This window comes from Chionomys nivalis, chromosome 19 (assembly GCF_950005125.1).
Source record: "Chionomys nivalis chromosome 19, mChiNiv1.1, whole genome shotgun sequence".
NCBI classification, from domain to species: Eukaryota; Metazoa; Chordata; class Mammalia; order Rodentia; family Cricetidae; genus Chionomys; species Chionomys nivalis.
The window spans coordinates 3810711-3838343 of record NC_080104.1 but is presented as its reverse complement, the minus strand read 5'-3'; the positions used below and the strand labels follow the sequence as shown (position 1 = coordinate 3838343).

The 27633-nt window shown below is 40.1% G+C and overlaps 1 protein-coding gene across 9 annotated transcripts; it reads left to right on the top strand.

Moving 5' to 3' along the window:
- Rab5a (RAB5A, member RAS oncogene family) lies at positions 1-27524 on the top strand. Of its 9 annotated transcripts, none has more exons than XM_057751475.1 (9): positions 1-319; positions 1280-1371; positions 1517-1606; positions 3757-3818; positions 4498-4750; positions 19661-19812; positions 20320-20442; positions 22884-22977; positions 26167-27524. In XM_057751475.1, the coding sequence occupies exons 5-9, from the start codon at positions 4588-4590 to the stop codon at positions 26280-26282; spliced, it is 648 nt and encodes a 215-aa protein (XP_057607458.1). In that variant the 5' UTR covers positions 1-319; positions 1280-1371; positions 1517-1606; positions 3757-3818; positions 4498-4587; the 3' UTR covers positions 26283-27524. The 9 variants fall into 9 exon arrangements, with proteins under 9 accessions (XP_057607458.1, XP_057607463.1, XP_057607466.1 ...); XM_057751478.1 differs by lacking the exon at positions 1-319 and adding an exon at positions 373-513; XM_057751479.1 differs by lacking the exon at positions 1-319 and adding an exon at positions 640-845.
- The last annotated feature ends 109 nt before the right edge of the window (positions 27525-27633 follow it).

The window sequence follows — 27633 nt, the reverse complement described above, 5'->3', positions numbered from 1 at the left end:
CGGAGCCGGCGGAAGTGGTTTCTTCGCTGGACCTGAGTGTTTGTGTTTTGGTTCGGGAAGAAGCTCGGCTGCGAGGGGAGGGGACGGAGGGAGGAGGAGGAAGAAGTCGGAACTCGAGCGCGGCGACGGCGGAGGAGGAGGACCGACGGAGGCGGAGCGGAGAGGCGGAGAGGCGGAGACGCGGCCCGGCAGGGGCGACTCGGGGCGCCCACCCCGCGCCGGCCAGTGTGAGAAGCAGCGAGCAGGCGACGCGGCTGCAGCTGCGGCGCCTCCGACCTCCGCGCCGTGCGTGGCCTCGCTGCCGGGAGCCGCGCCCCAGGTGAGCCGCCGTCGGGGTCGCCCGGCCTCTGCGGGGCCCCGGCTCCAGACTCATCCCGCCGGCGGCTCCGAGCCTGGGATGCGGACACCCGCCGAGGGAGAGGCGGTGGCACCCTCTTCCCAAGATGGCGCCGTCGGCCGCGGCGGTGTCCCGCCCGGTCCCGGGGTCTCCCTCCCGGCCGGGCCGCGGCGGGGGTGAGTGGGTGGCTTAGGAGCACGGACCCTGGGCCCGGCCGGGCTGCTGGCCCCGGCACCCCGACTTGGTTCTCGGGTGCTCCGGGAATGCAGGCCTACAGCAGGTGGGGTTGGGGAGCTCCGCCTACTCTGACTGGCTTGGTCGAGCTGTGCGAATGGTGGGATCCTCTTGTCTCTTCCGTGGGAGGCGGTGAGCCGAGGCCGCGGGGTTCCCTGCAAGCAGGTTAACATCCTGACACTTTCAGAAGTTTAAAGCTCTGACTGTCGCACTTGGCATGTTTAGTTTTTCCTTACTGAAGTGGATTCAAAGTGCTGAATCAGTTGCCTTGCAGGTAACTAACTAAACAACAAAATCCCAATGTGTACGTCTCTCGGGGTACTCAGGACTGCTCAGATCATTCTTAACGTAAAATTTGAACCCGTAGGGTTATGAGCAAAGTACGCACAACAGTACCCGGCACAATTTAAGGACTCGGTAATTTTTTAAGTAGAAGATAAGAACTGCATAAAATAATTACTATTTTTCAAGATTTAAGATGCATAATATGCAAGAGGTTTGTGCTGCCGGATAAGAAGTACAAGCAATAAGTACAAAGGGTTGTAAGTAGCGCGCCGTGGTGTGTGTGTGTGTTGCTGGGGGTTGAACTCAACCTGTGTGCTCAGGAGGAGCTCCCCTGAGCTACTCCCAGCCCTTGCACTTAATTTTTAGCATTAATACCGTGGTCAATGTGTGTATGTTTATAATTTGGCTTATTTCCTGTTTGAGGTCTTTGGAAGTAAAGATTCAGTAGCTTTGAACTTTAAAAGGCGCTGAATATGGAGGCACCCATCTGTCATCCCAGCATTCTGGAAGCTGAGGTAGGAGGATCCAGAGTTCCAGGCTATCCCTAACTTGCCCCTGTGCTTGCCTAGGCTACAAGATACAAGACTGTCTCAAAAAAGACAGGGTGGGAAGGGGAGGGAATACTTCACAAAGCAAAACTAAATACGAATTTTTGTTCAGTTTTTCTGTGAGAATCTGATGTTGCCCTGAAAATTTGGAAGCAGCAAGGACATTCGGAACAAGTTTTGCCCTGTATTTATTGTTTTGTAGGTAAGGAACTATTGGGAAATATTTAAGCTGAAAATGTATCTGGACATGTGTTGGTGCATGACAGTCTATTAATCTACAGCATTATCTCATCAAGAAGCCATTTAAATTGCCAATTTCAAACACCGTGTACTTAGAAGGCACTGTATTTACAAACTACATCTGTTGTCTTACTTAATTTTCACAGTAACTATGCAATGGTAGAATATAATGGATATCGAGATTTGGAAAGTAAAACTTTGCTCTGGCAGAAATTGGCATAGCCAGGTTTAGACTTCAAAATCTGGTTTTGTGACTTAGAAGAAATGGGAGTTTTATTTATTTATTTTGAGACAAGCTCTCGCTGTGTAGCTCTGGATGGCTTGAAACATGCGTGTAGACCAGGCTGACCTGGAACTCAACAGAGATTCATCCATCTTCCTCTGGACCCAGAGTGATGGTATTAACAATCTTGGACTGCCAAGTCTTTGGGGGGTGGGGTTCGAGACAGGGTTTTCCTATGTGGCTTAATTATCTTAGAACTTGCTCTATAGGCCAGGCAGACCTCAAACTCAGAGATATGCCTGCCCAGTGCTGGGATTAACCCCGGCCAGCAACCATGTCCATTTCGGGGGGGACGACGACAAGGCTTTGATATCTATGATGGACATGTTTTTATCTCAGCTTCCCAAGTGCTAGGACCACAGGCAAGCTCCATCATGCCGGGCTGGAATGGTAGTTTTGTGTTCTCTTGGTTAGAAGCAGCTTAAATATCTTTTTATCTATAAATGTGTCAGTCTTTATTGGTAAAGATATGCCATTATCAAGAGTGTTCTGTGTAACAACTCAAATTTTATGGGGAGTACAAATTTCTTACCTGAAGTATAAATTAAATGTAGCTGCTTTGGGGCAGAGAATTTTTGGGGGAGGGGGTGAATCCTTGGTAAGTTTTCTTGTTAATAAGCTTATAAGTCACATTTATTTTAGTTTGGATGTATGTGTATGGATACCTGTGTGAAGGTGTACATTTGTGTGGAGATCAAATGGACAATCTCAGGTCTTAGTCCTCACCTTTTCACCGTACATGGTCCCCAGAATCCAAACCTGTGCTTACACTGCAAGTGCCTTACTCAGTGATTTTTTTTTTTCTCCCTTTTTCAGAAACAAGGACTTTATGTAGCCCAGGCTAGCCTCAGGAACATTTCACAGCCCCTCTTCCTCCAGGTTCCTGGGTACTGGGATTGCAGGCTTGCCCCATCCAGGTTCCATATATTGATAAAAAAAAGTTTGGGCTAAACTATCAAAGTTGACGTGTAAGTGAACTGAAAAGGTTGTTTTAAATATTTGCCAGTTCTACCAAGATTCAAAACAAACTGGGTGTCTTGGTGCAGATCTTAAGAACTTGAAGTAGGAAGATCACCATCCTGTGCTACTTTGTCTAAAGAGGAGGGGAGGAGACTGTCACTCAGATTTTTTCCAAATGCAATGTTAAACAGATAATGCATACATTGTTAGCCCAAAAACTACCCTCCAAAATTGCTGTAAGGAAATAACTCGCGTCTAATCCTACCAGATAGAGAAATCCTTATCAGCCAGGCACATAAACTTGGGAGTTAAAAAATACTTGGTGTTTGGGAATTACGATTAAGTGAAAAATGTATCATTTGATGGAGGCCTTCAAATAGTAAATTCTATGATTTGTTCTAAAAGCTTTCCATTTACTAGCATAATTTTCTGCAAAATCAATTTAATCCAAATAGTATGACATTAGAACCTGATTTTCTTTTCTTCATTTTAAAGATTTTGTTGTTTTAGTTAATATGTCTGTTGGTGTATGCATGTGAATGTCAGTGCCCAAGAAGGGGAGAGGAGGATGTCAGATCTCCCGGAACTGGTATTACAGGTGGTTGTGAATCACCCTACAAGCTGAGCTCCTGTCGCCTAGAATAGCAGTGCTCAGGCTAAACTGCCATCTCTCAGCGCCCAAAGCCCTGATTCTTATTGACCTCTCAAATTGCTCTGTAACCTCAGTGGAGTTACTTAACCTTTCAGTACCTGTTTCCTCATTTATAAGAGTACTTGATACTGTTGAGTGGCTGTATTAAGTATTTAAAATACTGTCATAAAAGTCAAGTCTTTTTTAATTTTTATTTGTTTGTTTGTTTTGGACCTAGAGCCTTCTACTTGTTGGGCAAGCACTCTACTAGTCTTCAACCCCAAAGTCAAATTGTTGAAGGTTAGTTGTTTTGCTTTGCAGTCAGGTCTTACATGTTGTCTGTGGCTTTGAGCTCCTGATTCAGTCTTCCCAAGGTTGGAATTGACATTGCTACTACACCCCGCTAAATGCTTGCCTCTTTTTTTTTTAGTTGTTGTTAACATACAAAGAGGTGTTTTACAGGTGATGTTTTCATTTGTGTCGTTCTTCCCTGTTCTCTCATACCCTTTCTCTCTATAGATTGTCTCCTTTCTGCTTTCATGACATACAGATATATAAATTCTATTACTTTCTCTTCTTCCAAGCGTTCTCGTTTCTTCGACTCCCCCAAGATAGGGTTTCTCTGTGGAACAGTCCTAACTGTCCTAGAACTTACTCTGCAGACCAGCCTGGTCTCAAACTCACTGAGATCCGCCCACCTCTGCCTTGCCTCCCAAGTGCTGGAATTAAAGTCATGAGCCATCACTGTCCAGCTCTCCTCTTTTTCTTTAGAATTTTCACCCTTCTTTTGAAGGTTAATTTGAGGTGATTTTAGGCTCAAATCTTATGACATTATTTCCCTTGAAAAATGATGAAACTAAATGACACTGGCTATCTACTTGTTCATTTCAGTACTCTTGTATTAAACTGACTAAAAGTGACTAATACTGATTTACTTAGTTTTGATTTGCTTATTTAATTGTTACTTGTGTCTCCACAGGTATTTTCTCCAGAAAGAAAGCAAAATTGATATTGCATCCTGGAAGTTCATTTAGAAATCTGAAATTAGGGACTTCTTTCAAATTTGGACATGGCTAATCGAGGAGCAACAAGACCCAATGGACCAAATACTGGGAATAAAATATGCCAGTTCAAACTGGTACTTCTAGGAGAGTCTGCTGTTGGCAAATCAAGCCTGGTGCTTCGCTTTGTGAAGGGCCAATTTCATGAATTTCAAGAGAGTACCATTGGGGGTGAGATTCTTCTTTTCCTTTTAATCATTTACATTAATAAATGTTTGTTCTAAATGTGATTTTGAATAACTAAATAGATCATGCAGGGAAGAAAAAACATTCAGCAGAACTTGGAGTTTAAAATATACTTTAATTTGGTGTTTTGTTTGTAACAAGGTATTGTACCCTAAGCTATCTGAAATTTTTATAAACTTACTCTTCTGCCTTTTCATTATTTGGATTACAGGTGTACACTACCAGGCCAGCATGGTTTGGGGGCTTAAATAATATTTAATGTGGAAAAACTTAAAACAAGCTAGATGGGGTGGTTGGCACAAGCTCAGCATTCCAGAACCTGAAGAGGGAGGACTGTGAGTTTCAAACCAGTGGCTGTGACATAGTGAGAGCCTATCTCAAAAAAAGGAAAACAAAACACAAAATTGAAACATCTTGTTTATTTAAGTAGGAAAGTCTTCTTTTCAAGACAAGGTCTTGCCCTGATTCTCATACTGCCCATGAACTCTTAGTGACCCTACTTGCTTTAGCCAACAAGTGCTGGAGTTTCAGGTCTAGTCACCGTGCTTCACCTGTTTTGTTTGTGAGATAGGGTCTCAAACCTAACAAGACTTTATTTCATAGGCTTTTTTTTTTTTTTTGATAGGGGTGGGCTGGGGGGGGCATTTGTAAAGTAGGTTTCATGTAGCCTAGGCTGGCCTAGAACTGAGCTAGGTAGTTGTGGAGGGCCTTAAATGTCTGCCTATCTCCTGAATGTAGAGATTACAGGTGGGCCACTATACCCTATGTTTGTGGTTGTGGGGATTTTATGTGTGATAGAAAAGCATACTACCAACTAAGGTACGTGTGTCTCTAAGCCTGAGTCATTTTTAACACAATGTTTTTATCTTAAATCCTTCCTCTAGCAAATACTACTTTTGTTAGGTTAAGGAAGTCACATGTTTATTTTCCTCTTACATGAAACAGAAATAACAGTGCCTTGCCTGAAATGAAAACAGATGTCTTAATTAATGTCTTAAGTGACAAGAGAATAAATGCTTAATAAGTGCATTTAAACAAATACCAATCTAGCTTTTTTGCTGAGTCATTTCTAGCATTGTTGATATGTTATATAATAATATTTTGGGTGATAGCTGCTTAGTAGTTGATTTAGGATATTAAAGTTTTGTTTAAGTAGGGCCTGCAGAGATGGCTAAGCAGTTAGGAGTACTGGTTTCTCTTACAGAGGTAAGAACTTTAGGCCCAGACTTTTACTTAGGCTAGTGGTTCTCAACCTATAGGTCGAAACCCCATCAGGGGTCAAATGATCCTTTCAGAAGGCTCAAGTATATGATAGTTTCATTGAAATTCATAATAGTAGAAAAATTACAGTTACAAAGTAGTAACAAAATAATTTTTTGGTGGGTAGGGGTTACCACAACATGAGAAACTATATTAAAGGATCATAGCATTAGGAGTAGGAAGGTTAAGACCAACTGACAATAAAGTGTCTTACTAAAATTTATAGTTGCTAGGCATGGTGGTGCATCCCTTTAATCCTAGCATGAAAAGGCAGGGGCAGGTGCATCCCTCTGAATTGGGAGGTGAAAGCAAGAGAATTGAAGTTCAGACTATCATAGGCTATGAGTCTGATGCTAGCCAGCTCTGCATGAGGTATTGTGTCAAAATACAGTAGTACCATTAATAATGTGATAGTCACACACCTTTAAATCCCAGCCACCAGAAGGCTCAGGTAAGCCACCACTGCATACTGAGACCATCTTAGTTAGGGTTTCTATTCGCTCTGTGAAACATCAAGATCAAAAAATTGGGGAGGAAAGGGCTTATTTGGCTTACACTTCCATATTTCTGTTCATCGCTAAAGGAAGTCAGGACAGGAACTCAAACTGAGACTATAGTGTGTACCAGTACCATATCCTAGGTTTTTGTTGTTTTTTTTTTTTTTTTTCTTTTTTCTTTTTTGGTTTTTTGAGACAGGGTTTCTCTGTGGTTTTGGAGCCTGTCCTGGAACTAGCTCTTGTAGACCAGGCTGGCCTCGAACTCACAGAGATCTGCCTGCCTCTGCCTCCCAAGTGCTGGGATTAAAGGCGTGCACCGCCACCGCCCGGCTATCCTAGTTTTTGTTAAAGCTACTTTTTAAGAAAATGGTAAAAGACACCAATGTGGGAAATGGGGTTATTATTTGAAACAAGGGTAGGTCAGACTGGCCGTGAATTTCAGGTCCTCATGAGAGCTGGACCTGATTTATTTTATTGTTTTGCTTTATGAAAACAGCTGCATTTAAAATACTTTCATTGTTTTTAGGTTTTTGTTGTTGCTGTTTGGTTTTATTTAGACTTTGAGACGCTGTCTATCTGTAGCCCAGGCAGCTTTTGACTTGCAATGATCTTCCTGTCTCAGCTTCCCTGCGTGCTGAGACCATAGATAGGAGCCATCACATCTGATTTCTTGTGCTTTTTACTACGAAGATAAAGTTAGTGTACAGTGTCCATTGGTTTTAAGTGAAAGGATATTATCTTTATGAATAGTAGTATTTTCTCTTGGGACATTTATATCTGTGTGTTTGTGGGTTGTATTAGATGTTGGTAAAAATTTGAAATTTCATACTACTTTGTGCACTTAGGAACTAAGGAGTTGATGTTTCATTAATTGTATTATCAGTCCTCACTCTGTATAATTGAAATATTACTGTTGAGAGTAGGATTGATTGGGCCCTGTTTACACATTTTATAGAGTATTGAATTGGATAAGGATTTCTAAAGAACACCTTTTATTGATGTTTTATTTTGCTTACAGTACTGGAGATTGAACGTAGAACCTCATGCCTTCTAGGCTGGTGCTCCACCTATGTGCTATATCTCCAGCCCCAGGTGTTTGTTTAAATTGCTTATGATGGTGCACACTTGATCTGAGTTTGGGACCAGATTGGTCTACATAGTGAATTCCAGGATAGCCAGGGCTACATATTAAGACCCTGTATCAAAAAAAAACAAAAAAAAAGGGCTGGAGAGGTGGCTCAGAGGTTAAGGGCATTGCCTGCTCTTCCAAAGGTCCTGAGTTCAATTCCCAGCAACCACATGGTGGCTCACAACCATCTGTAATGAGGTCTGGGTGCCCTCTTCTGGCCTACAGGCATACACACAGACAGAATATTGTATACATAATAAATAAATAAAATATTAAAAAAAATATGGGACTATATTACCTAGCATTCATAAGGTCTTAGTTTCAATACTCCCCACTCCCCTGTACCCCAAAAGATGGTCACATGCGCATATACACACCTAGTATGGTCAAGATTATTTAATGCAAAGAATCATTATGAATCATGATGGTTAATTTTTTCCCTGTCTCAATTTTGTTAGGGTTAGGGTGGTGCTGTTAAAGTATTCAAAGCTGCCTAAATTGACTAAGGAGCTCTGAGCTAGTGAACTGTCTTTGTTCACTTGACTGTTGTGTTGTATATTAGGCATAGTAGGTTGTCTGAAATTCATTACCTATCTCCAAACACTGTTCTACTTGAAATCACTTGTGATCTACCTGTTATAGCTGAATATAATGGTTCATACCTATAATCCGAGCACTTGGGAGTTGGCGAGAGGACAAGTTCAACCCCAGCTTCAAGTGTGTAGTAGGTATGAGGTCATGTCTCTATAAAAAGGAAGTAATAATTCAAGAAACTTTTTGTGGTTGGTATGTTTTTGAGATGAGGTCTCTTGTAGCCCAAGCTGCCTTTGAATTCACTATATAGTGATGCCTGTTCCTTCTGTTTTTACCTTCCCAATGCGAGAATTATAGGCCAGTGAGCCTGGAGTATCTGGTGCAGGGGACTTAACCATGGATTACTGCCACCTAAGCTACATTCTTGGCTCAGTTTGAGAAGTTTATGCTTTTTTTTTTTTGTATGTATCAGTGTGTGGGTGCTCTGTGTTGGAGAGGACTAATTTGGGGAGTCAGCTCCTTTCTTTTGCTGTGTATTCTAGGGATGGAACTCCAGTCATCAGGCTTGTATGTATGGCAAACACCCACAACCATTTTGCTGGCTCAGGTTTTTGTTTTTAAGTTATCAACTAGCTTGATGTAAGCATAAAGTCGAGCTACTTAATAGCTAATCCATCAAGAAGAGATTTTGATTTTTCAAGACAGGGTGTCTCTGTGTTACAGCTCTAACTATCCTGGAAATCACCTTGTAGACCAGGCTGGCCTTGAACTTATAGAGATCCGGTAGCCTCTGCTTCCCAAGCACTAGGATTAAAGGTATATGCCACCACTGCCTGACTCAAGAAGAGATTTTTATTGGTATCGCATTCTGGACTTTTTTCTTTTTGTGTTGTTAACATTAAGGATTGAGCCTAGAGCCTTACCACTAAGGAGTGACGAGAACTGAACAAGTGCTCTGTCACTGAGTTACAACCCAGACAGTGTTTTTTCTCCTCATTTTCATTCTGAGACAGGGTCTCCTTCAATTGTTCTGGCTATCTTTCAACTCACTGTCTCAGAGCAGAACTTGAATTTTGAATCTTCCTTCAAAGTAACTGAGTTTTGTTTTTTTGTTTTTTTTGTTTTTTTTTTTAGATCTGGTTATATATTGGACTTTAAAGATAATCCCGGTATTTTACAAACCTCTCTCTGCCTCTCCCTCCTTCCCTTTATTTTTTGAGACAGTCTTGCTGTGTAATCCAGGCTGGCCTTCATATCACAATTCTCTTGCTTCAACTCCTACTACTGAAATGACAGGGCACTGGGATGGAGGTTATGTTTGAAAAAATAAAACAACATAAAATAACAGGAGTATATTTGGGGACTTAATTGCATTTGTATCTAATTTGTAAGTTTCAGAAAGATGTTACTTTACAGAAACGATTTATTGAGACAGGGTACCCCACTCATCCCATGTGCACTCATGGGATTTAATTTAGACTACATATTTCCAGGTTTCGTAAGTACATTAGCATGGTTGTATAAAAACATTAATAGTTGAGGGAAGCACGGCAGTAACTTAAATAGTTTGTGTAAGGTTTTTGCAGTTGACTCAGAGCAGGTCCTTCTGTGCAACCATTGTTCTATAAGTGTGCACATGCATCTTTTGTTGTTTTTTGCAAGAAGTTGAGACAAGAAAATCAGTACACATAACAAGCATTGTGCTGTGTAATCGAATAATTGGAAGTTACTGACTCTCTTATGTATCAGTTAAAGAAAATAATGTGAAGGTATTTTCAAAAGCTTTGTCTTAGAAAAAGGAGGTAAGAAGGCTGGGTGCAGTGGCATATGCCTTTAATCCCAGACTCTGGAGGCAGAGACAGACTCATCTTTAGGCCAGCCAAGACTGCATAATGACGCCCTTTCTTAAGAAATGGGGGGGGGGGTGATAAAATAATGGTAAGATTTCCAGTGGGTCTCTGAGATACCACTTTATTGTTTGACCTTCAGGGCCATTCTTTTCCTGCTCATCTCCATTTTGCAATTCTTACAGCTGTACATTATTTTACAAATTATGGTTGATATGTTGGGATTAGAGAATGATTTGCAAGAGTTGTTCTCTCCTACCACCATGTGGGTCCTTGGAATTTGGACTCGGTTGTAGCAAGCTGGCTTTTTACGTTTATTTCAGCCTAGGTTTTCCCTTAAAAGAGCTGAGTTGAAGCGTGAGTGTTATGAAAGTACCAGGTGGAAGGAAGATAGAGCTCAAGTTACAGTGCCAGTCATGGTGCAAGAAAAATGTAAGGTGACACCATTGCTGGTAGGCCTGGCACATACAGTCTTCACTGTAAAGTCTTAACAGAAGAACTTTCCTAGTTTTCTTTAGAATGGTCATATGACTGTTCCATCTTCTTTGTTAAATGCTAAAATTTATCAGTGTTTTTTTTTTATCGTACTTTCTTTACTGTCTTGCCATCTCATTTTTGTGGTTTCTTGTTTTTTTCTTAGCTACCTTTACACTCACACGCACGAGCAAACACACACACACACACACACACCTTCACAGTGCTAGGGACCTAACCTAACATAGTGTTTATACGTTACGCAAAGCACTCTGCTACTGAGTGAGCTATGTCCCCCAGCTCCAGTGTTAGCCCTGCTTTTCTGTTTGCAGTTTTGGGTTACAGTCCAGTAGTAGATGCCATCTTCAAATGTTTGTAATGTGATCCTTACATATGGTTACAAAGGCCAGAAAAGCTGAGATTTAAGGGGTTCCTAACTTTTTCAAGAGTTTTCTCCCTTAGAACATTGCTAGTTTCTATGGGTATCTAGACTTAATTCCTGTTAATTGGATAGATTTGGGGGGTTAATTTGTTGTTGTTTTGGACCAGAACTCAAAACATCCTCACACCCCAGCCTCCCAAGTACTGACATTATAGGAGTGTGTGCCACCACCCACCTTCCTTATTTGTGCTTTCTTCCCCGTCTCTGCTGGGTGTGGTAGTGTGATCCTAGCATTCAAGAGCCACAAACAGGTGGATTATTGCCAAATTCAGGGCCAATCTGGTCTCCCTTGTAGGCCAGCCATAGTTAGTTACGTAGCAAAACCCTGGTTTTGTTTATTTTTCAAGATTTTAAAAATATGTATAAGTATTTTGTTTGCTTGAATGTGTATATCCACCTGCATGCCTGGTGCCGGAGGAGAACGGAAGGAGGGCATTGGATACCCTCCAACTGCGGTTACTAGTGGTTGTGAAGTGCATGTGGGTGTTGTGAACCAATATAGGTCCTCTACAGAGGCTCTTAAACAGCTCCCAACCTCATAACTTTTTTTTTTCTTTTCTTTTGTTAAATTCTCAACTTGTACTAAAAGGTATGCAAACGGGGTGGTGGTGGTGCACACCTTTAATCCCAACACTCGGGAGGCAGAGGCAGGTGGATCTCTGTGTGTACAGTGCTGGCCTGTTCAATAGAGTTCTAGAACTGGCTCCGTAGATACTGAGAAACCCTGTCCTGAAAAACAAAATGAATGAGTGAATGCTAAAGTGTTTTGTAGGCTTTTTCCACATATAGGTAAACCGTTTAAGCCTAACTTAAAACCGCTTAAAATTTTTCTGTGGTGTATGTTCAGGACTTAGATACTACTAAGTCTTGACTTTGGTTTTGTTTTTTTTTTTTTACTACAAGGAAAAATTTTATTACTAGATAAACAGACCAGAAAGCAAAATATTATGAAATGTGATAATAGGCAACAGATCCTTAATTAGGTGACAAGCAAGATCATTGATTCAACATTTCAAAATATCTCTACTTTATTGATACTACCCCTTCCCTTCTGGTCCACTAGGAATTAACATCAAGGTATTTACTAGTGTTCCTTAAAGTCTCTATATCTTTCTTTGCTTCTACTTTTTCTTGATTCTCTACTTTTCTTTCCCCTTTGCTGTTTTTTCTTATCTTACCCCCTTCTTTTGTTTTTTTTTTCTCTTTTCCCTTCTCACGTAAAGAAAATTGACTGAAAATACATATGAAATCAAGATGAGTAAATTGTGACTAATTCCTGTGATTGTTGTTAGTACCTTTTTGTGGGCCCAAATGAATGCATGGTGAGACATCAGTTGTCACGGGACTATGTTGTTCTTGGCTTATAGTGGGGGAAGAAAAGATAGAGAAAAGGGGGATGGGTAAGGCATAAATAGTGCTACAGAAAGGAGAGTAGTCAAAACCCAAACAGGAAATGACTGTGCCTCCCATGTAGCATTTTCTGCTTCATCTCATGACTGAATTCAATAACACTTTCCCTGAGGAAACTAAATCAAGTCACGTGGTTGCTTTTGAATTTCTACTCTTAAAAGCACCAGTTTGCTTAAGGGCTGTGCTTAGGACCATAAAGATGTCTGGGTGCCAGAACTATGATGTGACATACAGTGCAAAACCAGGCATAAAGTCAGTACCTAGTAAATACCTGTTGATAGTTGGGTGATTCATCTAATAGGAGAAATATAATTAAAGCAAAGATCCTAATTTATAAAGAAACAACCCTAAAAGTTAAAAAACATGAAGCATATTCTTAGTACACTTTATAAAGGCAAAAGAGAGAGAGGAAAGAAAGTAGACTATCTGAGCAATAGCATGAACATTTCACCTGCGTCAGTTCATGAAGTAGTATAAAACAAAAAATCCTGTTGGTGTCGTTTCAGGAGTGAGGAAAGGACCAGAGAAAGAAAACAGTTCGTTCAGCCTCATTAGTGTCACAGCTTTAACATTAGCATATCTGTGTGCTCACATACATGCAGCCTGATTGGGTTGGGTTTAGTTTTGGGACAGAGTCATGCATAGTCGCCTAGGTTAGCCTTGAACTCTATACTTTAGAGTGATCTGGAACTTTTGTTTCTGTTTACCTCCCCAGCTCTCGCTACTGGATTAAAAGTGTGTACCACTATGCCCTGTCTTGTGTTTGTTTATTTGGTTGGTTGTTTTAGTCCTAAGGATGGAACCTAGGACTTGGTGCGTGCTAGATAAGCACTTTAGAAACAGAGCTACATCTCTGACCCCTAGTTAATAAGTTTTAACAATCTCTTTTTCTTTTCTTTTTTTGGTGATCATGGGTGCTTTGCCTGCATGTATGTCTTCACACAGTGCCTGTGGGGGCCATAGAAGGGTGTTAGATCTCTGGAACTTGAATTAGACCTTATAAGCTGTTGCATGGCTGGGGGAGTTGAACCCCAGTCCTCTGGAAGAACCAACAGTGCCCTTAAGCACTGAGCTATCTCTCCAACCCGTTATTTCGGATTATGCATGCCTTTATTCTGCTTCATTAGGATTACACACCTGAAAGTTGAAATGCTGACTTGGTTTGGTTTTGAATTTTAAAAAGAAAAGGCTCGGCAGGTGAGCAAGGTGGCATATGCCTTTAATCCCAGCACTCAGGAGGCAGAGGCAGATGGATCTCTACGACCAAGCTGAGCTAGAGCTGTTATACAGAGAAACCCTGTCTCGTGGAGTGGGGGTTGAGGGGGGTAGATAACCTACAAGGTACACAGTGTAATCCTGGCTAACTTTGAACTTGACGCAGTCTTCCTGCCTCTCTAGTGTCAGGGTGATAGATCAAGTATAAGGCACTAAATGTTAAACGCCTAAGACTAATTTTAAAACCATATCCATGCACTCGCAGGTTTCCCCCATATGGTAATTTTCAAGTGATAACATGACTAGCTTTTGTCCCATAACTAGTTGACTGCCTTAAAGAACTTTTTACATAATTTTCATTGCAGCACTCAGGAGGCCATGCTGGAAAGGGAGACCCTCGTGTCTCTGCTTCTCAACTGCCAAGGTCATAAGCATATAGGTTCATTCCTCTCTCTTTTTTTCGTTTTGCAGTATGAAAGATTAGACCCAGGCCTCTACTGTGGAGCCACTCTTCAGTCTATTCCATCCATCTCTCTTTCTTGAAACAGGATTCACTATGTAACCTTGAGTGCTCTGGAGCTCACTGTGTAGACCAGAATGGTCCCAGACTCACAAAGGTCCACCTGCCTCTGCCTCCTGAATACTGGTGGTAAAGACATGTCCCACCATGGCCGTGTCATCCAGTTTTTAATAACCTCAGTTGCTTTTGTGTTTTGGTAGCTATTGTGAACAATGCTGCCTTAACATTAGTATACAGACTGGGTTTTCTGTAAGAGCCGCTAGTGCTTCTAATCGTTGGATTATTTCTTCAGTTTGAGCTTTGTGTTGTATGCAGAACGGAAGTATTTTTGAGGTCACCAGTTGGTGACCCCAGACTCCAACCGCCAGCATATTTTGGAACTTTTGATGTGAGAAAGGGTCTACCTGTGTAGGTGAGATTGACCTTCAACTTCAGGTCCTCTTGTCTCATCCTCCCAAGTGCTTGGATTACAAGAAGGTGGCACCATGCTCAGTTTATAGGAGCTTTCTACACACTAAAATTCACTTCACATTCACCATAGGAATTTTTCTGAGTTTATTCGCCTGTGCATTTTGGATGTTTCAAAACTTAGGAGTCTCAGATTTTTGTATAGTTAAATCCAGTAGTCTGAGGGGTTTTGTTTTGTTTTGTTTTTGTTAATTCTGATAAAAAGTAATTTTTAGTTGAATTTGATACCTACCTTGGATGCCTGGGGATGTAGCTTAGTGGTAGAGTGGCTAACCATGAGTGAAGCCAGGAGTTCTATCCTGAGCATTAAAAATAACCATCTTGGGGTGGAGTAGAATCAGTTCCTCTAGTTTTTCTGTTGCTTCTGTGTTTAATTGGTGCAGTTATAGGAGAGATTAACTCGTTTTTGGCATTCATTTTATGCCATCAGTTTGAATGCTTTCTCCCCCCTCTCGGTGGAGTACAGTGTCTTTTTCTTACGTTTTATATTGAGTATTTCCAGACTCGGTAGTTACAGTTTTAGCCATTGTTAAGCTCATACCTGTAATGCCTAATTTTTAGGAGCTGAGTCAAGTCTGCAATACAATAGAATTGTATTGACCCTATCTCTAAACAAAACAACTAAAATGGTAAGTCAGTAAGACAGTTAGTTGATCAGATGTAGAGCTTTGCTCTACATCTGTGAATGTGCCTAGCATGTGTTCAATCCCCAGCGCCAAAAGAAGGAAGTGTGAAACATCATGTAGGGAACTTTGGGAGCACATAACAAGAGTGACAGACAGAAGGAGATGTGAGCACGGTTGGCTACTAAGTGGACAGTGGTGTGTTCTTGCTGCAGTTCATGGAAGGAACCCTTTCACATTTCAGGAAGTTTCATCTGCTTATTATTCAGTGTTCTTTATACAACTGCTGACTCAACACAGTCAAGAACTCCTGGATTAGTTAAGCTGATATCTCTGTTTAAAATATTTTTGCATAACAATTTTATTATAGAGAAAATACTAATTAATATTAAATTTTTGTGATGTGGGCATTATTCACAGAGTCAGAATTCCTAAGAACCTTGCTATTGGGTGATCTGCTAGTTTCATGATTATGGATAGATTAGTTGCTCTGTTTTAAGAAAAAACTCCAGTGTTTTTCATAGTTTGTCTAGATGAAAACGTTATTTGTTTTAGACTGCTTCTGAAATATACTCTTACTGAGTTATTGAGTTCTTTTAATATTTAGTATTTTTAGTATGTACTTGGCATTTTTAACATTTTGAAGATGATTGTCTTTCTAAATTTTTTTATTTATTTATTAAAAATTTCCACATCCTCCCATTTCCTTCCCACTCCCCCCTCCCCCTCACTCTCCAGTCCTAAGAGAAGTCAGGGTGCCCTGCCCTGTGGGAAGTCCAAGCCCCCCCCATCCAGGTCTAGGAAGGTGTGCATCCAGACAGACTAGACTCCCAAAAAGCCAGTACATGCAGTAGAATCAAAATCCGGTGTCTTGTGCTTTGATTTGTTTTTGTTTGTTTGTTTGTTTGTTTGTTTGTTTTGTTTTGTTTTGGTTTTGGTTTTTCGAGACAGGGTTTCTCTGTGGCTTTGGAGCCTGTCCTGGAACTAGCTCTGTAGACCAGGCTGGTCTCGAACTCACAGAAATCCGCCTGCCTCTGCCTCCCGAGTGCTGGGATTAAAGGCGTGCGCCACCATCGCCCGGCTCTGTTTGTTTGTTTTTGCTTTGTGTGTTTGGTTGGTTCATTTGGGTTTTTTTGCCTAAATATATATTTGTGTTGAGGATATCAGAAACCCTGGGACTAGAGTTACAAACAGTTGTGAACTGCCATGTGGGTGATGGGAATTGAAGCCAAGTCCTCTGGAACAGAAGCCTGTGCTTTTAACCACTGACCCATCTCTCTAACCCTTTTTGCTTTTTTTATTGTATACATGTGAGTATGCACCACAGTGGGTATAATGATCAGAAGGATGATGACTTTTTCTCCTTCCTTGAGGGTTCCAGTAATGAAACTCAGATTTTTTTTTTTTTTTTGTCTGCTGAGCAATCTCACCTACAGTGGTCATTTTTTATGACATAATTGTTTGATAACTGGACTGAACTTTCATTAAGGTAAAGTAATTGACAGTTATCTTCATGGACTTAGAATTGGTTCCTGTTTACACACATTGTTTTCCCTTTTTGGAGTTTTGGGTGGGGGTATTGAACAGGGTATTCTGTAGTGTTGTAATATGCTGTTCGTTGGTTCCCGACCACTCAGCCCTGAAATAATCACACAGAAACCATGTTATTTGCAATACTGTTTGGCCAATAGCTTAAACATATTTCTGGCTAACTCTTACATCTTAATTTAACCCATATCCATTAATCTGTGTATCACCATGAGGTCACGGCCTACCAGCAAAGTTTCAGCATGTCTGTCTTGGGCGGAGGCTCTATGACTTCTCTCTGACTCTGCCCTTCTTTCACCCACCATTCAGTTTAGTTTTCCCCGCCTATCTAAATTCTGCCCTATTAACAGGCCAAGGCAGTTTCTTTATTCATTAATGATAATCAAAGCATACAGAGGGCACTCCCATATCACTGTAACCCAAGCTGTCCTGAAACTCCCAGTGTAGCCCAGGCTAGCTACAAGCTTCTAGTAGTTCTTTTTATGAGTGCTAACATAACAGGTGCTATGCCTGCCTCTGCCTCTTAGTTCTTGGCTTTTTGAGACAGGATTTCATTCTGCATCTCAGGATCTCAATAGATAATCCAAAGCTGGCCCGGACAGCAGTCCTCCTGCCCCAGACATTACTGATGTTGATATTGCAGGCATGTGCCACCACACTAGGCTAAAATGGAATATTCCGTAGGATATTTTCTAGTACCAAAGTTAAAGAAGGAGAGGAATTGCAGAAAATCAAGTTTATTTCCCACCATCTTCTCACAAAGACCAGCACACACAATAAACGTACGAAAATGACCCTTGGACATCATGGCACACCTTGAATTCTGACACTCCTCTGGCAGAGGCAGACAGGTCATTAAATTTGAGGCCAGCCAGGGCTACATAGTGAGAGCTTGCATATCTGTGTGTGTGTGATATACTTTTTTCTTTTTAAAATTAGAGAGGATCTAGTGGCCTGAGTTTAAACTCCAATTCTCAACAGTGGTCTTCTCAACTAAGCCATACACACAAAAAAATATAATAAATTTGTTTTTAAAAAGAACATGGGATCTCACAGAGACTAACAGCATATACAAGAACTGTATAAGTTCAAGTCTGACAGAACCCCAGCAAGAAGGAAAAGTCTCATCTCATCCCTAACTACAAAGAAGCTATTTTTCAGTTGATGATGGGGAAAGGGAAAATGAATTTCATCCAGTAGGTGACACTGGGTATTAGCAGGTACATTCTTGCACATGCACCATGCCTAAGAGTAGTTGACCAATATAAAATGGACTTCATGGTTTTTTTTTTTTTTTATGCTTTGTGTTTTGTTTTGTCTTACTGGATTTGTTTAGATTTGACTGGATTTTCAGTTTTTTGAACAGAGAACGTGAAGTTTGGGGGTATGGAGAATGTGGAGGAAATTGGGAGGGTGTCTTAGTTTGGGTTTCTAGTGCTACAACAAAACGCCATAGCGTCCTCCTTGAAGAGGAAAGATTTATGTGGCTTACTCTTTCTGATCAGAGTCCATCATTGGAGGAAGTTAGAACAGGAATTCAGGTGGGACTGGAGGCAGGAGCTGATGAAGGGGCCATGGAGGGGAGCTGCTTACTGGCTTGCTCAGCCTGCTTTCTGTCCAGGGATGGCACCATGCATATTAGACTGGACTCTCTTCCCCATTGATCACTAGTTGAAAAAATGCCTTACAACTGCATCTCATTGAGGCATTTCCTCAACTGAGTCTCCTCTGATGGCTCTAGCTTGTGTCAGGTTGACACACAAAACCAGCCTGTACAAAGAAGAAAGAATATCATACGAAAAAAACTAATTTTAAAGGGGGATATTGATTTTTGACAAATCAGATCTCTTCTGAAGCAATGAGTGTATATATATTGGTGCCTAGATATGTGTAAGGGCTTAGTTTTAGGAAACACAAGCTCTTTATATGTTTATTGTTTGTGTGTAATTGTGTACATCTGTGGGGTTTTTGCGGGAGAGGGTGATTGGTTTTGTGATGCCTCATGTGGACCAGGATGGCCTTGAACTTAACTATATACTCAGTATTGACTTTGACTTTCTGGTCTTCCTGCCTTCCACCTCTAGTGGGCTGGGCTTACCATCATACACCACTGCACCCAGCTTAACATGCCGCTGAGGAGCTAACCTAGTTTTGTATATGCTGGGCAAGTACTCTACCTATTAAGCTACGTCATCAGCACCTTCCACTTACTTGCAATCACCTCTAGATACTTATAATACCTGAAACAATGTAGATGCTATGTAACAATGTGGTAAAAGTGTTGTGTGCACATTATTTTCCCCCAAATGTTTTCAATCCATGTTTGGTTGAAAGCATGGATTCAAAAGACTGGATGTATTAGTTTTTTCTCTGTTTCTTAAATTGTAAAGCTGTTGTTTTGTTTTGTTTTGTTTTGTTTTGTTTTGTTTTGTTTGTTGGGTATTAAACTGAAGTTTGGGGTAGACTAGGCAAGAACATAATCTGATTTCACCACTGAGGTCTTTTATGAAGAAATGTACTTATCTAGCTTTTAAGCAAGTTTACTAGGTTTACAGGGTTGGGGCTATCAGGTCGCTTAGCAGGACCTGAGTTTGTTCTCTTTTGTCTCCCATAGTGTAATAAGAACGTTAATTCCTGATAGTGTTTATCCATCGATTACACAATAAGTAGAATTTTTCTTTAAGTTGATAGTCTGGGATTTGGTTCTGTTGATAGAGCTTTTGTCTAGCATGCATGAAGCCCCGAGTTCCATCCCCAGCACCAGACAAACTGCTTATGATGTGGCACCAATGGAGATGTAGAGGCAGGAGAATCAAAAGTTCAAGGTCATCCTTGACTATGAAGTGAATTCCAGGTCGACCTGGCCTTCATGTCTTATCAAAAAGTTGAGAAAAAGGATAAACTTACCACAGATATTTTCTTTTTCAGCTGCCTTTCTAACCCAAACTGTGTGTCTTGATGACACAACAGTAAAATTTGAAATATGGGATACAGCTGGCCAAGAACGGTACCATAGCCTAGCACCAATGTACTATCGAGGAGCGCAAGCAGCCATAGTTGTGTATGATATTACAAATGAGGTGGGTATAAAATCTACCCTGAAACCAGTTTGAATAATCATCTTAGTATTCAGAATTTGGTTAAAGATTTTTGGAAATTCCTTTGTAGCCTGTCATAACATTTCTGCCAAAGCTTTTGTGAGTGAGATATATATGAAGGTATCTAATTGATACAGGAGTCCTAAGAATTTTCTTCCCAGAGAGTCATGCTAGACCAATGCTCTCAACCTATGGGTCACAACCCCATTATGGGCATGATTGACCCTTTCACGGGGGTCCCCTAAGACCATCCTGGATATCAGATGCTGACGTTATGGTTCATACAGTAGCAAAATTACAGTTATGAAGTAGCAATAAAAATAATTTTATGGTCGGGGATCACCACAACATGAGGAACTGTATTAAAGGTTCACAGCATTAGGAATATTGAGAACCACTGCTCTAGAATTTTTCAGCCTTGTCTTATAGAAGCTGCTTCTTAACTCTGTTTTGAGCCTGTGCCAAATAACTTTTTCTTTATTTAACCAGGAGTCCTTTGCAAGAGCAAAAAACTGGGTTAAAGAACTTCAGAGGCAAGCAAGTCCTAATATTGTGATAGCTTTGTCAGGAAACAAGGCTGACCTAGCAAATAAAAGAGCTGTTGACTTCCAGGTATGTGCAATTTTACTTTAACTTACAAGCATATTTGTTGTAAATACTTTTTTTTTTTAAAGATTTATTTATTAATTATGTATACAACATTCTGCCTCGATGTATGCCCGCGCGCCTGAGGAGGGCGCCAAATCTCAGCACAGATGGTTGTGAGCCACCATGTGGTCACTGGGAATTGAACTCAGGACCTCTGGAAGAGCAGCCAGTGCTCTTAACCTCTGAGCCATCTCTCCAGCCCTGTTGTAAATACTTTTAAACCATAAAAATAGTTGAAAACGTGGGCTTTTAAAAAAAACAAATACAAAATATATACATACATACATAAAATATTTTTCCTGATAGTGTCAGGGATATAGCTCAAATGTAGGCAGGTGGATGGATGGGTGAGTGGGTGGATAGCTAGATAGCATTTGTCTAACTTGTGTATGTGTGCCTTGGGTTCTGTCCTGAGCCACTGCATAAACCAGAGATTGTAGCACATATAATAACCAGGGGAAATAGAAGCAAAAAGATAGTCTGGGCCACATGACACCCTGTCTCTTAACCAAAAAATAATTTCATGAAAGATTGGAGAAATACTACTCTGTACCTTCCATCCCTCCACTCTCATATACACACCCGAGAAAGACTAATGTTCTTCAGCTTTCTCATGTACTACATATTACTCATGTACTACATATATTACTACACATACACACAGACATATACATGCACATTTAGATAGCTATCCTTAAAAAGAAATTAAAAAATAGAATGCTCTTCATTCGAGGTCCAGCAGTGTGACTTAGCACATAAAGGTTCTGAGTTCTATGCCTAGAAATGCAGATTGTCCTCTGACCTCCATATGCATACTGGCACATACATACCCCAAGCAAAGGCATACATACGTGCATACACACATACATCTAAATAAATAATAGTATTGTGTGTGTGTAAAAATAACAGTGTTTGGCCGGGCGGTGGTGGCGCACGCCTTTAATCCCAGCACTCGGGAGGCAGAGGCAGGCGGATCTCTGTGAGTTCGAGACCAGCCTGGTCTACAAGAGCTAGTTCCAGGATAGGCTCCAAAACCACAGAGAAACCCTGTCTCGAAAAACCCCCAAAAAAAAACAAACAAACAAAAAAAAAATAATAACAGTGTTTGAGTCAGGCATCACAGTGCATCCCTATTATCCCACCACTTGGGTGCAGAGGTAGGAGGATTACTACAAGTTTGAGACCAGCTTGGTCTTCTGCATAGTTACGTGGCAATCGGGGCTCACCTATCTCAGAAGAGGAAGAAGAAGCGGGGAAGCCTGGAAGTGTATGAGAGGCCTCATGGGCAAAGGTACTGTCAGTCATGACATCCTGAATTTCCGGAACTGAATACTGACTGCCTGCAAGTTGTCCTCTGACCTCTAGTGTGGTCTCCTTTATCTCCAAATAAATTAGTGTAAAAAAAAAAAATTTAAGACTTCCAGTTTGTGATATTTAAGATAATTAATTCAGAATGTCCTCCACTACAAAACAGAGTGTATAAATGAATGCTAATCATTTAAAAACAAAACAAATGGTTCTAGATTTATAAAAACTGTTTCTATTTCTATCTCATAGCTGTTGCCTAATATGTAGATCAGTGACGGAATTCTTTCTTCCTGACATTACAGGGATAGAGAGAAAGGAAGCTACTGTTGCATATTAATCAGAACACTTTGCACTTGTAGCTTCATTTAATTCTTAAGACAGCCATGTGAAGTCTGTTTTCTGCTGTGCTGTCCAGACAGTTAAGCTCCCCAGCAAACATGTTAGAGAGCTTCAGTTATGTTCAAAAGTGGCCCTGTGCTCTAACAGCTCAAAGGGGCCTCAGTAGTTCCTATTCAGAAGAGCTGTGGGGACCAAAGGCAACAATATAGGTAAGTTGGAAAGTATGACAGAAATACAGGGCAGTTTTAATTTTGAAGGGAATTGTTCATAATATAGTTGGAATTTTAATACTGTATGTCATTAGACATGAGATTATTATTCTGTAGTTTTTACAGTATTAAGATATTGGATTTCCATTTTTAGTGCAAATTCTGTCTTTATATTTAAAGGGCATAATAAAAATTGCCATTGAAATTGAAGTGATGACCAAAAGTCTCATAGGCAAAAAGTTAATGTTAAAAAAAATATATGGTGAGCTGGGTGGTGGTGGGCACTCCTTTAGAGTGAGGCAGAGGCAGGTGGATCTCTGTGAGTTCAAGGCCAACCTGGTCTGCAAGAGCTAGTTCCAGGACAGGCTCAAAGCTACAGAGAAACCCTGTCTCAAAAAAACAAACAACAAAAATTATTGTACTTGTTGTTTCTTCCTTTGCCACAGCATATTCTCTGGCTGTTAGTAATAAGTAATCAAGTAAGAGAGTCTATAAAATAAAACAGGTACAGTATATGTTCAAGGGAAAAATCTTTTTTTTTATGAACAGGAAGCACAGTCCTATGCAGATGACAACAGTTTATTATTCATGGAGACATCAGCTAAGACATCAATGAATGTAAATGAAATATTCATGGCAATAGGTAAGATTAATAATATTTTCAAATGATAAGCAAAATATATTGAATATTTGGTTCATGCCCTCTAAAACATTCTTCGGTTTTCTTAACTGATTATACTATTTTTTTAGATCCTTTCCACTAAGCACTATTTTGTTAGGAATACTGTAAAGACTGGTTGGGAAGCAGGACATAGTGGCCAGCCTGGGCATAAGACCCTACCTCTTAGTATGGTCTTAATGGGGTCTTAGAGTGGGGGAAGAAGATTTAATGGACTGTCAGAAGGTTGTTCCTCCTCTCCCCTCCACCCTTTCCAATTTTATGAATTAAACTGAGGGCCTCCGGCAATCCCTGTGTCTACCACTGAGCTACATTCCCAGCTACATTCATAAATTCAGTGAATATTGGGTTATATAATACAGATGAATTAAAAGTTGATCTCATAGATTAGAGGTAGATTTTCCAAAGGTTACACTGAAAAGTCCGAGCAAATAAAAGTTTTTCTGTGTACAGTAGTACCTCTTATCTATAAGGATGCCTGAAACTGTGGGTAGCTTAACAAGCTTTTAATTTGGTACTTTTTGTGTCCTAAGTATATCAAGAGATGGAATAGCAAAAATAGCATAGATTTCATTCTTCCCATTTTTACAAAGATTCTCTTCCGCCTGGGAAAGGGATCAGACCCCAAACTTTATGGTTGACAAGTGCTATACTATTGAACTACATCTGGGTGTTGAAGATTGTTTTCTGAATTTGAGTTTTGTTGATGGTTGAGTTCGAGTTTAGTCTTGGTATCTATCTAGGCTGGACTAGAATTTGTGCCTCAGACTCCTGAGTGCTGGGTTTATAGGTGTACCAACAGGCCTGGCATGGAAGTTTCCTTTTTATTGTATTTATTCTTTATTTTGATTGTTCTGTTGTTGCTTTGGGATAGGATCTGAGGATGACCTTGTACTTGTATGTTTTGTTTTTCCGAGACCGGGTTTCTCTGTAGCTTTGGAGAATGTCCTGGAACTAGCTCTTGTAGACCAGGTTGGCCTTGAACTCACAGAGATCCACCTGCCTCTGCCTCTGCCTCCCAAGTACTGGAATTAAAGGCATGGGTCACCACCACCTGGCGTTGTGCTTTAAAGGTCATTCTAAGTAAAATATGTGTTACCTGAACATGAACATTGTGATGCCAAGGTAGTCTGATAACCAAGCTGACTACTAGTAGGTAGGTAGTTGGTACATAGTGTTGGTGTGTTAGACGGCGATGGCAGGAAGGTGGAGACAGTGTAGGAGCTCAGTAGGTGTCTTTTGTTTCCTACGCACCTGCGCACAAATGCTCTTGTTTGTGTGAGTATGCGTGGAAGCCAAAGCTTAGCGTGGAGATGTTTTCTTGCACTACTTTTCCATGTTTTTTAAACATTTATTTTGTGTGTGTTCCACAGCACCAATGCGGAGGGCTGAACAATTTCTGGAGGTCTACTCCTTAGACCATGTAGGTTCCAGATAGGGAACTGATGGCATAAAGTTTAGCAGTAAGCACCTTTACCTCCTGAATCATTGTTCTGAGTCTGAGTCTTTCAATGAACTCTGAGTCATTGAAAATCCCAAGATCATTCTTTTCCTACCTGGTCCACCCCCAGTGCTGGAGTTACATGTTCATGTTTTTATATGGGTGCTGAGGATCCACACTCAGAATTTCATGGTTACACAAAAGCATTCATTAACTAAATCTGTTTTAGTTTTTTCAGACAGTCTCACTGTATAGCCAAGACTAGCCTACAACTCCAGATCTTCTGCCTCAGTCTCTAAAGTGCTGGGATTATGGAATGGAGCCACCATCCCCACTTTACAGTTGTTTAAGACTTGTAGGCTGGGGAGGTAGCTCTGTGCTACAGCACTTGTGTTGCATTCCCAAAGCTCAATTCTATTCCCAACTTCCACAGTTTGTTTCAAATTAAACTCCCTTCTTTAAAGAAATCCCCAATGTAAATGGAACCTTGCTCTTTCCTTGATAGTTAGCCTCTCAAATCACATGATACAGTCCAATTAACAGAAACTGTCCTTTTGCTGATTACTTCCTTCCTCCTCTTGATCTCAGTCAGATGTGAATAAAGTCCTTAGAGCAGTAGGCTACAAGGAGAAATTATGCACATTCCAAAACCCAACTCAGTATTTATTATAATACAGTGTGCAGTGAGTGCTAGCTTATTCTGTGTTCTTAGTACTATTGTTAATCCATTTCCTCGGCATTGCTTATAAATAACTCTGACTGAACTTTCGTTTTTATTGTACTTTATGGTACCATTTCTATAGCCAAACATAGGGTGGCTCAGTGAAAATTGTTTTTACAAACGTCAGTGCTCATTGGACCTGCTTTTAGCACCTGAAATTCTGAAGGACAGGTTTGGTTGGGTTGACGTGGTTATATTGATAAAATTTGTTCATATCTTTACTTGTTCTCAGAATTATTTGGGACAACCCAGAGAATGTTATGTGAGCTTCTTTAGAAACTTTATAGCTGGCCATCGTCTGTTGACTGGATTCTATGTCTTGTTTGGTTTTGTTTTTTAAAATGGAGTCTTAATATGCTACTCAAGGCTAGTTTTTTTTTTTTTTATTCTTTTTTAATTAAAATTTCCAACTGCTCCCCGTTTCCCATTTCCCTCCCCCTTCAAGGCTAGTTTTAACCTCAGCTCAACTGATTGTCACAATTTATTCTCCAGAATGAATCGTGAGAATTACAGTCATGTTCTACCGTGTCCACCAGATTGTATATAATAGAAATTTAATGACTATGAAAGTCTGAATGTAGCTAAGTGGTAGTGGCCTTGCCTAGTTTGCCTGTGAACCAGCACAACACAAAGTATTAATAATTAAGAAAAATATGTTATTTCTAAGGGAATTGATATAAAAATTGTGTATAGTTGTAGTTAAATTTAAGTTTAAATGGTATGCTTACAATTGGCCTCTACCTACTCCTTTGCAAACACTAAGCAATTAAATTCCTTTAGTACAACAACCAGCAGGGTGCTTTTTGTGGGTTATTTGGTGTTTTGCTTTGCTTTTTGACATTTAGTAGATAATAAGCATTTGAAAAGAACAAACATAAGTCAATCACTTGAAACTGGAGATAACCCAACTGGAAAAGTGTATTATAAATAAGCAGGTCTAAGTGATTTTAATATGAGTATTATAATTTTATTTTGGTCATTTCTTTCTTAGCTAAAAAGCTGCCAAAGAATGAACCACAGAATCTAGGCGCAAACTCGGCCAGAGGACGAGGAGTAGACCTTACTGAGCCTGCACAGCCAGCCAGAAGCCAGTGTTGTAGTAACTGAACTCCAGTGTGAACTTCCTGAATGGCAAAACCCGTGAAGTGGGAGCATTTAGCCGGCCCAGTGTGACTTCAAAAAAGAGACTTTTGGTAGAATCAAGTTTCTAATACTGAATTATTTTGAGTGTTTTGACTTAATTTTTAATAACATGCATGTGTTCTTCCGACTAATGTTTTGGCAGTAGAAGGGGAAATGAGAACTGTGTACAATTTGTTCCACGGGAAAGTGGATAAAAGGGGAACCATTTATCTCCAGTGGGTGTGGACCCACACTTAACCCAACCAGTCTTCAAACTGGTATAATAGTTAGGTGTGAAAGATTCAGAATTACTAATGTGAGCTTTAGGAAAACATTTTTAGAAGACTAAAAATATTTATGCTTAGCAACAGAAGCCAAGCAAATGGTAATTTCTTCTATTGTCTAAAAAGTGTACATTCCACATAATAATAAAATAATCCTAAGAAAACAGTCCTACATCTCCAGAAAGAATGAATATTGATGATATCTTGCTCAGTCCTGTTATTTCTTAATATTTGATTGAAAAGAAGTCATGTGTAACCCCATCTTGTTTTAGGAATATAAAACTGATAAATGCATCTTAATGGGAGCTCTTCAACAAAGTGGAAACAAACCAGGTGTCTGATTTCTCTTTAATCACTGTTGACCATTACATAGAGGTCTGTCTGGAGCAGGGAGGGAGCTCTGGTTCCTTTTGGACATGATTAGTCAGTGCACTAACAATTATGTACATTCAAACTTGATTTTAAATATGATCTTCAGCTGTACTGTAAATAGAGTACTGCATTGTAGTTTCCATGTTTATTATTTTCTGTAATATTTAAGAATTACCTAAGCATATACAAAATGTACAGTTACTAAAACAGCTACTTATTTCTTTGTCCCCCTATAAAAGGAAGGGGCTTTGCTGTTCTTCATGGCTCGAACCATAATAAACACTGTACCTGCAATTTGTAACATAAGTATTACAATGTTCTTAGTAATAATCTTGAAACCTTGTTTTTCAAAGTCCATTTAATTTTGATCAGTATATTGCACTAATTATTTTAGGTATTTTCATTATATGAAATCTACCATTGTGTCAGATGATTTAATCTATTTAAGTGTTGATCTGCTAGCAGAACGTGTACATTTTACAGTAACTCAAAATTAGTAAGGAAAACAGTTCACCAGTGTTTAGTTTTATATTGAGGTGCTCAGGTTGGAATAAAGTGGTATAAAAAGCAACACTGAGTTTTTTTTCTCTTTACATAAAGAAGTGAGCATAACACACATGGTATGTAACTGGAAGCTTTTGTATTTTCTTCCTGTTCTTACGAATGAATCTCACAGTCAT